The 12,319-nt window shown below is 43.6% G+C and overlaps 1 protein-coding gene across 1 annotated transcript in view; it reads right to left on the bottom strand.

Annotated features, from left to right (window-relative positions):
• Positions 1 to 517: 517 nt before the first annotated feature.
• Rnf8 (ring finger protein 8) overlaps positions 518 to 12,319 on the bottom strand; it is a 48,353-nt gene continuing 36,551 nt past the window's right edge. The window contains exon 8 of the mRNA XM_074082292.1: positions 518 to 1,193. Coding sequence (XP_073938393.1) covers positions 1,183 to 1,193 — 11 coding nt within the window. The 3' untranslated portion in view covers positions 518 to 1,182. The remainder of the gene's footprint in view (positions 1,194 to 12,319) is intronic.

The following is a 12,319-nucleotide window of genomic DNA, read 5'->3' on the forward strand; positions in this document are numbered from 1 at the left end:
TGCATGTGACTTCGTTGGCTATTTCATTTTCCCAGTGCTATGTGACCTTCTCCATGTTTCAATTTTTTTAAGTTTTCTCTCTCTGCTATGCCATCCCTTCCCCCTGCTACATTATCAGAACACAGACTTAGCTGTTTCTTTTCTGGTTCTCCTCCCTGCTACATTACTACAAGTAGAATTAAAGAGTGTAGAGTTGTTGTTTTAATCAAGGAAAAGATAATCCTTTCTCAAGGAATACAGTAATTCTCCAGAGGTCTTTGAGTTAAACTTTAATTGTATCTTTTGTCCTAAGATCAAGAATTCATCTTCAGCTGGGTGCCAGTGGCTCACACCTGTCATCCCAGTTACTTGGGAGGCTGAAATCAGGAGGATCATGGTTTGAGGTTAGTCTGGGGAGGAGAGAAAAGTTTGTGAGACACCCCCCCATATCCAAAATAACCAGAGCAAAATGGACTGAAGATGTGGCTCAAGAGGTAGAGGACCTGCTTTGCAAGCACAAAGTCCTGAGTTCAAACCCCCAGTCCCACCAAAAAAAAAATTTCTCTTCAGTTGGTGCCATTATTTTATTTTAACACCTTTGACATGCCTTATTAAGTAAGAAATGATTACAATATCAGTGGTTCAACTTCAAAGTCACCAAGACGGAAATAGCTTTGGAAGACTTCTGAAACACTTCAGAAATTAAGAGAAGTCTCTTTTCAAAGAAAATAACAGGATTTTGTATTATAGCTTCACGTTGGGAAAACATGTCCTCCAGCTTCTTCCTTATTGACCACCTAGCCAAGAATGTTCCAAATTTTTTCAGTAGAATCCATAATATTGACTTCATAACATTGAATTGAAAAGTTATAAGCTCCTTCACATGGTTAAAAGTATGTGAGATAAGTGAACACATCAATAAAATTCCCTTTCTCACAATGTCCCGAGTGGATTTTGTTTTCTTTCATTCTTGTTTTATTTCAGTTAAAGCAAAAATTCTGCCTTTAGTTTGAAAAAGTGCTTGAAGGCACAGCTTCATGAAGGGCAACAAACTTCTGTGTGGTAGAAAAGCAATTCATATTTTCTTCTCACATCATGATGAAAAAATTTTCAGTGTGTTTGACTCAGAGACCTGCCTCATTGATGACATTTATGGCTGTTGACAAACTCTCTTTTCCAGGATTGTTAGAAGAATCTTTGTTGTCAGTACATGGCTGTGTAAAAAAAAATGATGCCGACGTGAAGCATTTGCTTCCTCATTAAAGTAGCAAAACAAGAAGCTTCTCCCCTCATTGCAGGACCTGACTACAAGAGATGTCTGCCCGGAGACTCAGTTTACCCAGATGCCCTTCCCGGCTGGGTGGTGCAAGCTACTCTCAGTGTTGGCAATGCCACACACAAGTTCATATCAAATTTCACACACACACACTCGCACACACACCAAGACATTTAATAATAGAAGTGGAACAATAAAATACATGATTTTTATCATTCTTCCTTTGTTTTGACTTTTCTTTTTAATTTGGGTTGGTAAAAAATAGACAAAACAGAGTTAAAACGCAACACTTGATTCAACTTGTTTTAACTTTTTAGTGTGAAATAATTTCAGACTTAGAGAAAAGTTGCAAGAAAAATAAAAGAATTTCATATACTATTGATGTAGATTCCCCGATTGCTAACGTTTTACCACACTTACTTCATTAATTTTTCTGTGTATATAATCACATCCATTTTTTTATGTATACGTAGCTTTCTCTATTATCATTTTGATTTTTTTTTGGTTGCACTGAGGTTTGAACTCAGGGCTTTGCGCTTGCTATATATATGTTTATATACACATTTATTCATCTCTCTACAAAATACATATTGTTTTTATGACCCATTTGAAAGTAAATTGTGGTATAATGCCTTTTTATCCCAAAATACCGAAGTGTTCATGTCATAAAAGCAGATTCTCTTTTACTTCACCACAATATAATTATCAAAATGTTATTGATGGTACTCTAAATCTGTAGACCTTATTTATATTTCACCAGTTGTCTCATGTTTTTTTGTAGAAAATAGTATTTTCTGATCCAGGGAACAATCTAGAACCATACATCAAATTATATGTTAAGTCTTATCTGGAACAGTTCCTGAGTCTAGTTTTGTCTTTCATAACCTTGACATTTAAATTAAAAAAACAACTTATTTAAAAGTTACTTAGTAGCCAGACGCTACCATGGCTCGCACCTGTAACCTAGCTACTCAGGAGGCAGAGATCAGGTAGATTAAGGTTTGAAGGCAGCCTGGGAAAATAGTTCACAAGACCCTATCTTGAAAAAAACCCATCACAGAAAAGGTCTGGTGGAGTGTTTCAAGGTGTAGGCCCTGAGTTCAAAAAATAAATAAATAAAAGCTATTTATTGACAACAAACCCTCAATTGGATCTGACTAATGTTTCCTGGTGATTAAAGTGGAGTCGTGGTCTTTCGGTAATAATACACAAAGAGTGATACTGTGTCTTTTTCCTGAGAGGGACTTAGTGTTCATACCATCACAAGTGATAGTTCTCCACCTTAAAGTTACCATTTTCCGTTTGCTGTTAACAAGTGGTTTGCCGGGCTGGGGGTGAAGCTCGGTGGGAGAGTTCTTGCCCAGCAGGCAGAAGCCCTGGTTTTGATCCCCAGCACCGCAAAAACAACAAAAAGTCTTTTGAAACTGTACGGTTTTCCCTATACAATGTTAGTGTCCAAGCTGATGGGTCTTGCCTGAAACAATTTTTACTGTGACTGCTAAACGGTGGCTTTCTAATCTATCACTCCTCTTCCTTTATCGGTTGGGATTCTGTTGTAAAAATACTTCTTTCTACCTAACGCATGTATGCATGTATTAAATGCCTATCATAGTCTTAGGTTATCATCAATCACTACTGTCATTTATTTAAACAGACGGCTATTTGTATGCTAATGTCTGATCCCTGAGAAAAGCAGGACATTAAATGTCATTCCTTGAGCCATCCCTTTCCATTCTAGCCAAGCCGGCCAAAACTGAAGGTTCAATTAAATTGAATCTCACGTGCACACCGGGAACGGAGGGAGTCAGAACCTGCATCCTGTACCTACACGAAGTCAGCTGTCCCTCGGACGCTGGCCGCACAGGGACAGAGCAAGCTGAAGACAGCATTGCTTCTCTAAGAAGTGTAACTTGCGAAAACCCCTCGTCCTGTGGAGAAGACAGTGCTCATGGTCCAGACACTGTCCCTGGCCCCTGGCGGGTTCCAGTTCCTGTCCAGCCATTTACCTCTGCGCTCTCTTTCTCTCCCCTCCCCCTCTTCACCCCCTCCTCCTCCTCTCTCTCAGCAAGTTTTAACACATCTTATGTCTCACATGCCATCTCTGGTATTTTCTCCCGTCTCTCAGCAACCTGCCCCAGTGCCCTAGCTCAGCTAAGGTGCGGCTGTTACAGCTAGCTGAGATGATAACCAAGAAATACCAGCATAGAACGAGGCAAAATTTACATTTTTTCTTCAGTATTATCACCTTTAATGATGCACGAAAGTACTGCATAGCAATAGTAGCTCAAGAACTGTATCCTTCCAATATGGTGGCCCAAGCCTGTAATTCCAGTACTGGGGGAGGGGCTAGGGCAGGAGGATTGTGAGTTCGAAGCTAGCATGGACTACATAGTGAGACTATCTCAAAAAAAAAAAAAGTCGGACTAGAAGTGTGGTTCAAGCAAAAGAGTGCCTGCCTAGCAAGTGCAAAGCCCTGAGTTCAAACCCCAGTACTGCCAAAAAAAGAAAATTATATCCATCCAAGAATCTGACCATTATTGCACCTAATGCTGAGTTGCTTGTTTTGTTATATATTTACAGTTCTTTCATGTTTTTATTGTCATATATATTAAATATTACAGTAACAATGCTATAATTATTGATGTTTACAATCTCATGTTTCTTTAAAGTAGTTAAGTAACGAGAAAAATAGCCAGGCTTGAGGGCATAGGTCTGTAATCTCAGCTAATGGGTTGATAGAGGTTTCAGGCCAGTGGGGAGGAGGAAGCCGAGGGAAGTTAGCAAGACTCCATGTCAACCAATAAACCAGGTGCGGTGATGCACCCCAGTCCCGCCAAAAAAAAAAAACAAGAAAGAAAAGAAAAGCATGTTGAGTGTAGCCCTTTTGGTAGGTCTTCAATCCATTTTGAGCAAACTGTGCCGTGAGTTCAGGTTGCAACTCCAGTCTTGTGGATGTGGGTAGGCAGTTTTTCCTCACTGAATGGTTTTGGTGTCCTTGTCCAAATCATTTGGCTATACACGTGAGGGTTTAGTTTTCGGCTCTCTTCCTTTGGTCTGTGTGTCTTTAGGCAAGCACCACCTGTTTTCATTAGTGTGACTTTGAAATCAGGAAGTGTGAAATTTCCAACTTTGGTTTTCTTTTTCAAGATTGCATTGGGTATTTGGGGGTCCCTTCAGATTTCCCCATCTATTTTAGGATGATGTTTCTGTTTCTGAAAACAAAAGCAAAAACACCATCACTGGAATTTTGATAGGGATAGCTCTGACGCTATAGATCACCTTGAGTACGTACTGTACCACTCAACAACTCTGAGCTGTTTCTTAGGTTGTTTTAAAATTATGTCTATTTCCTTATTGAGGATCTCTATTTGCTTTTTGTTTGTGTGGTTTTTTTTAATTCGGTTTTTTTTTTTTTTTTTTTTTGGTACTTGGGTTTGAACTCACAGCCTTGCGCTTGCTAGGAAAATCTCTATTTATTGATTCACTGTGGCCATACTTTTCTTTAAGTATTTAAACATTATTTCCTTTAGTTCTTTGAACGTAATTATAAGAGTGTCTTTGAAGTCTTTGCCTGATAAATTGATTATTTGCACAATTTCTATTTTTCCCCTTGAATGTGGGCCACATGTTCCCATTTATTTGTATGTCTTTTAATTTTTTTATGGAAATATGGACATTTGAGATACTGGTAAGAACTCTGGATTCTACTTCGCCCCCTGGAGGTTGTGCTATTTGCTAGTTTTTCTTTGTTGTTCTCCTGTTTACTAACTTGTCTGGGCTAAAGCCATGCTATTTGTCTCTCCTGCAGAATGTGGCTATTATGTGTGTGCTCTGTTTGGTTTTCTTAATCATGTGTGTGTGTGTGAGAGAGAGAGAGAGAGAGAGAGAGAGAGAGATGCTGGGGATCAAACCCAGGGCCCTGTACACACTAGGCAAATGCTCTACCCAGCCTCTCATTCTTGTATTTATTTGACCTCCTAAGGGCTGCCCTGTGTTTGCATCACTTTGTGCTCAAATACTAGCTTATGCTAGTAAGTCTAGATTGTCCACACCCAGAAGTCTTGGACCAACTTTTGTTTTTTGGCAGTACTTCGGGTTGAACTCAGGGCCTTGTGTTTGCTAGGTAGGTGTGCTATTGCTTGAGCCACTCCACCAGCCTTCCCAGTTTTCTTTTCTTAATTATTCAGGATTTTTCAAGGAAAAAAATAGAAACACTACCTGCCGAATATACTATGTGTTTGTGCCTTTACATAAAAACATACATCTATGGCTTGGATGTGGAATGGCCCCCAGTGGCCCAGGCACTGAAGGCTTGGTCCCCAGCTCAGGGCATCACTGTGAGTTATGGAGACTTTTAAGAGGTAGGGTCTACTGGGAGACTTTAGGTCACTGAGAGCGTGCCCTTGAAGGGGGCTGTAGACTCATAGTGTCTTCCTCTAGATTCCCAGACCTGGGGTGCACAGGCCTCCTCTGCTGCCACCTGCTCTCGCCATGAGGCACTGTGCTGCCACAAGACAGCAACCAGTCAATCATAGACTGCAACCTCCAAAGCTGTAAGGCAAAGTTAACCTCTCCTCCTTTTAACTTGATTTACAAAAAGTTGACTAAGTACAGATCATGTAAAGAAAGGCGTGTGAAGGGAAATGTAAAAGAAGTACTTTGCTACCTGCAGAACTTTCAACTCTGTACTTAGCCTGTGTCAGATGCTGGCAAAAGTAACTTACCTTAAACAATACCCTGTAACTTTTCTTTTTTTTTGTACTGGGGTTTGAACTCAGGGCCTACAGCTTAAACCACTCCACCAGCACTTTTTAGTGATGGATTTTTTTTCAAGATAGTGTCTAGGGAACTATTTGCTTGGGCTGGATTCAAACTGTGATCCTCCTGATCTCTGCCTCCTGAGTAACTAGGATTATAGGTGTGAACTACTAGCACCTGGCTACCCTGTGAACAGTTACTTCCATCCCCTAGACATGCTTGAAATTGTCTAGTTCACATTTATAGCTATTCTCTTGTCCATTTCTCAGAGGGACAACCATCGTTATAGACAATTAAGAGTCCTCATTTGAACAGTCTGACTTACAAAATGGAAGCCACCAAACTCATCTCCTTTGTTTATTTAATAAATAATTTTGACAGAAATTCCCAGAAAGCAACAAACTGTGGGGAGTGGACAGGTGTATAGAATAAGCTGCAGGTTTGAGTTTGGCACAGCCCCAAACTGCAGAAGGAGCAGGCATTGTTATGCCCAATAAATTGCATACTTGAGTTGGCACAGCTTCAGCTGCAGAAGTGGGCAGGATGCAGTACAGCTGTTTTTCCTAAGATGTTTACGTTCAGAGAGAAGCTGTCACAGGTTCCTCCTGTTCCCAAGGATTACAATGTCACACCCCCTCCCCTGAGAACTACCTCTCCACTTCCTGTTGCCACTGTATATAATAAACTCACTGGAGGTGGAGGGAGCTGGTGTGTCTCCATCAGAGCACCTAGCCTACCTGGCCCCAGCTTTATGCATGTTTGGTCTTCTGTCTGTTGTCTTTTGCAGCATCTCCCGCTGCCCCCAGTTAGGTCTCTAGGACAAACTCGCCCAGCACACGAGAACAAACTCTGGATTCTCAGCGTGGGAAGCAGACCTTCACCGTGGGTGGCTATATTAATTATTGATTCAGAATTCCCCAGAGGCTGCACCACAGAGCATAAGGAGAGGAAGACTGCAATCGTGTCTTATGTAGTGGTAGACGCAATACTTGGCTTCTGGGCAATGGTGAGTAGAGACGGTATTAGCAAATACCCACATCTGTGCTATGATGTGAAGATCGCTATAATTTCTACTGGTGATTAAGTCACCAGTATTAGCGCTACACTGGTGTATCTGTCATCTGTTACAGCATACAAAATTGCCCTAGAACTTAGCTTGAGACAACATTTATTTCCTCACAATGGCTCCTTAAGGCTGGTGCTCGGTGGCACTGGCTCAGGGGCCCTCATGAAGTTGACATCAAGCTGCCTGGGCTGGAGGAGCAGCTTCCAAGCTCATTCCTGCATCTGTTGGCAAACGCCTCCACTCCTCACTGAACCTTGTTTCATTCTGCTTTGTCCAGCTGAAAGCTATAATTCCATCCTCCTTTGCCACCAAGTGGGACCATATTACTATGTTCTGGCCAATGAGGTATAAGTAGAAGTTGTTGGGTGACACCTCTGGAAATCTTCTTCTACTCCTCCTCTTCTCCTTGTCCTTCCTTGTCAAGTCATTTTATTGAGAGGCTTGGACAGGGGTAGGGGTTGAAAAAGTGCTTAAGAGGACAATGACATCTGATGTCCTTGGCAGGGCAGAATCTTCCTAGCCTTGCTGTCCTGAAAACAAGAAGTCTTCTTAAAAGAAAGACAGACAGTTGCTTCCTAGGCTATGAAGCAACCACTAAGGATGGTGAAGGAGAAAGACAGAAAGAGCCTGACTCTTTAGTGCCAGTACAGCTCCCTTCAGGTTTTTTTTTTTTTTTTTTTTTTTTTGTGGAACTGGAGTTTTGAACTCTGGGAGTTGCACTTGCAAAGCAGGTGCTCTACCACTTGAGCCACACCTCCAGTCCATTTTGCTGTGGTTATTTTGGAGATGGGGTCTTGTGAACTATTTGCCTGGGCTGGCCTCAAATCATGATCCTCCTGGTCAGCCTCCCAAGTAGCTAGGATTACAGGTGTGAGCCACAGGTGCCTGGCACCCCTTTGGCTTTTTATTAGTGGGGAAATGGCTGAAGGCTGTGTATTAGCCTAGCTTAGTTGTGATGCATCTGTTATTTCATCCTCACAAAAACCCTGGTAGGAAAGATTTTATTATCTTCATTTTATAGAAATGGAAGTCAGAAGACAGATTTGTTGATTAGTTCATGCTTGTATGAATAGCAAAGGTGGAACAGGAATACAAATTCAGGTGTGTCTGACTCCCTGCCTGTGCTATTTGTAACTGTGTGACCTTGGGCAAGTTACTCAACCTCTCTGAAACTTGGAAGGTTTTAAGTCATTGGGGACTTGCCCTTGAGGGAGACTGCGGATCTAACCCCATCTCTTCCTCTCTCTTTTGTGTCCTGGCCATGAATGGTGTTGTTTTGCCATATGTTCCCACTACAATGTGCGTTTATTGCCTAAAAGCAATGTGTCTGCCCAATCATAGACTGGAATATTCAAAAGTGTAAGCCAAAATAAACCTTTTCTATTTGTAAGTTGATTGATCTTGGTTATTTGTTACAGCAACAGAAAGTGGAGTAACACAAACAAGTGTATTCACACACAGAGAGACCTGTCTTTGGCCTTGTAGGCATCTCCTCCAGGTCCTGGGCCTCATTACTTCCTACTTAGCAGCTTCCTCCCTACCCTCACCCCATCTTCATTTTCTGCTATGACCAGCCTTGAATCCAAGTCCTTGTCATTCCCATGGCATTTCCTTATCAAAATCACAACCTGGACCCATGCAGCTCCATCCTCTCCAGACACAGGGTAAGCATGGAAAACCACTCAACAATGCCTACTACTGTCAAAGACAACCGTGGCCCGTCTCGGTGCCCCTGGCAGCCCCGCCACCCTTTGTGTTCCAAGTGAGCAAGCAAGCTCTCCCTGGTTCTCTGCAGTAGCTGTCAGACCTCACCTTCTTCCATTCTCCACCCCAACAGCCTGCCTCCCTTTACCTCCATCAGCAGAGTCCCTTCCCAACTTCACAGAGTAAGTGCAAACCACCAGTGGAAAAATTCCCCAACTTCCTCTGCCGTATTTTCAGACTTTTCCTTCTATCTGCATTTTTTCCCTTCTCTGCTCCTAAAATATAGCAAGTCCTAGTTCTTTCTTTTTTTCTTTTGGTGACACTGGGGTTTGAACTCAGGGCCTCATACTTGCTAGGCAGGAGTTCTACCACTTGAGCCACTCCACCAGCCCTTTTTTTGTGATGGGTATTTTTTCAAGATAAGGTCTTACAAAGTACTTTCCTAGGCTGGCTTTGAACTGTCATCCACCTGATCTCTGCCTCCTGAGTAGCTAGGATTATAGGAGTGAGTGCCCAGCAGCAAGTCCTATTTCTCAATTCACTAATGTAAATGGTCACTCTGCCCACAGAATGCCACTAAAACTGCTGTCCCAGTGGCTCTGTGGTAGCTCAACCATTGATATTTTTGGATCTTATCTTCCTTCACCAATCTGCAACCTTTGGCCCTGTGTTTCCTACTTCCTGAAGCACTATTTTGCTGTATTAGTCAAACTACTGGTGTCTGTGGATAGAAATGTATATGGTGAGAGTTTATTATAAGGAATCAGGCAATTACGCAGGCTGACAAATCCCAAACTGAAGCCACAGGAGAGCTGACGGTATAGTTCCAGTCAAAAAGCCTGAGGCCCAAGAAGAGCTGATGTTTCAGTTGAGTTAAAGGAAGGACAAAAACAAGTCCCAGCTCAAGGCAGTGAGAGGAAGTGCCCTTTCTGTGCTAGAGGATCAGTCCTCCTGTTTTACTGAGGCCTTCAACTGACTGGAGTGGGCCCACTCTTGTTATGTTGCGGGATATTATGAGGCAGTTTAGCAGGAAGCAACGTTTACTGTGCCGGCACAGACCCAGCGGACTCGTGTCCAAAGGCTGAGCCCCGAAAACAAAGGGGTCTCCCCTTATATACCCTTGCAAGCAGGTTACAGAAGCAGAAAGCAAAGCTCAACCCACATATGGCTGCATGTGACTTCATTGGCTATTTCATCTCCCTAGTGCTTATGTGATCTTCACGTTTCAATTCTTTAAGTTTTATCTCTCTGCTTTGCCATCCCCTCCCGTCTCGTTGTCAGAACACAGTCTGTGTTAGAATGATATTTTCATTCAAACGTTACTCTAAACTGGAAACACCCTGCCAGACCCAGGATAAGTTTGACCAAATGTCTGGATGTCCCCCCAAGTCAAGGTGACATAGAAAGTTAATTACTGTGATTGCCCTACCCTCTTCTGGTCTCTGGAGGTTTCCCTCGGGGTTCTGTCGGGTAATTGTTCTCTCTGCCTACTCGCCCTGGGTGATTTCACCCTCTCTCATGATCCTGTAAGTCCCTCATCTGGATCCCCAGCCTGTCTGTCACCTCTGGACTTTCTGTTGAGAAGTCACAAAATCCTTACGATGGACACCAAGTCCTGGATCACACAGTAGAAAAAGCTTCATGTCCTGATATGGGCAGGATTTCAGAAGGTGACATAATGGGGCACTTGCCACAGACGTCGACCACAGTGCTTTCTTGGGTAGACATCACTTGTGAATTTGTTCACAGCTTACCCTTCCACAGGGCTTGAAGCAATAGTTCGCCTGCGCAGCACTTGTGCCCAGGCCAGCAAATATATATATATATATTTTTAGCAGTACTGAGGTTTGAACTCAGGGCCTTGGGCTTGTCAGGCAGGGGCTCTATCACTTGAGCCATGCTCCCAGTCACCAGAGAATATTTAGTTCCACCATCTCTATTGAGTGCATGGTAGAGCTGGGTCTGATAGCATACGGTGGGACAACTGGCCTTTGGCCTCTGTGGAAGAGAAAGCTTGCAAAGCTCCCTCGTCCAGGGCTGTTCAGCGACTTGTAGCCACTGCTATGGAGGATATCCAGGAGACGGTGGGGAAAACTGAACTTTGTGTGGACGGTAGAGAGAGCATGGAAATTAGCACTTTGTAGACATCTATGCAATTTTCTTTTCTGAATCTTCAAACTTGACAGTCCCCAAAACCTAGAAACCTTCCTCTTCCTGTGTTATTTCTTTTTTGTGGAGGTAATGGAGTTGGAACTCAGGGTTTCACCCTTGCTAGACAGGCTCTCTACCACTTGAGCCACTCTACCAGCCCCTTTTTGTGTGTGTTTTGTTTTGTTTTTGGATAGGATCTTGCAAGCTATTTGCCCGGGCTGGCCTCAAACCATGATCCTCCTCATCTCTGCCTCCTGAGTAGCTAGGATTGCAGGCGTGAGCCACCAGAGCCTGGTCCTGTGTTATTTCAATGAACACCACCGAGATTTTGGCCCAAGGCAGAGACCCATGGCCACCCTTAACTCCAGGCTCTCCCTCACCCCCAAATCGATCTATGAACTCCCTATCTGTCTCCAGCCCCACTCAGTGCCTTAATTCAGGCCACCTACCCTCTTCCTCGGATTACTGCAACTGCCTGGGAGGTCTCCCTCAATCCTCTTGGCTTTCCCCCTTCTAGCTCATCTTCCACACAGCAGCCAGAGCCATCTTCCTAAAACACAGAAAAATGGCACTCCCCACTATTATGACACAGTGACTTCCCTCTTGGAGAAGTTCCTTCTCCAGCTTCATTTTCTCCATCAATCTGTGTGGCCGTAGGCATGTTACTTAATCTCCCATTGCAAGTGTCTTGATAATGGCGGTTGAGTCCACTCGTCAGAGGTGCTGCTCACAGTGGCTCACAATGGTTACAAAGCCTGTGATAATAACTCGCATCTTCGCTTCTCTCCCTGCACTCCTTGATCCAGACACACAGAATGCATGCCATTCTCCTCCACCTCCATGCCTCTCCCTTTCTCTCCACCCAGGACATTGTTCCTTGCCCCTCCCCAGTCCTACCCTGTTCTCATCCTTATTCTGCTGCCCCCTACCATCCTTCAAGTCGCAGTTTAGATGTCACATGCTCCAAGAAGCCTTCTCCACTGCTCAGCCTGGGACAGGTGCCTTACCTCCATGCTTTCATGGTTCCCAGGTCTACTCCTGATTGAAATCTTGTTTTTCTGTGTTCGCCACAGCAGAATTTCCATCAGGTCAGGGACTGCGTTCAGCCTTTTTAGTGTTGTAACATGAGTACCTAGCACTGAGGTCAGCGAAGTGCCTGGCATGTGGAAGCACTTAGTAGGCACTCATGGAACAAATGAATGCTGAGGACTCTTCCTCCAGCGGTTCATGAGCTAAGTTCTCCTTAGGAGTTGGGTAACTCCAGAGGGGCAAAGGGGCAGAGGGAAGACAGCAGACCTGCACCCTCAGGCAGGCACTCCATTTCCACTCCCTAAACTTCAGGATCTGTGCCAGAAGGGTGAGGCTTTTCAGATGGGAGTAAGACA

The sequence above is a fragment of the Castor canadensis genome, chromosome 8, assembly GCF_047511655.1.
Source record: "Castor canadensis chromosome 8, mCasCan1.hap1v2, whole genome shotgun sequence".
NCBI classification, from domain to species: domain Eukaryota; kingdom Metazoa; phylum Chordata; class Mammalia; order Rodentia; family Castoridae; genus Castor; species Castor canadensis.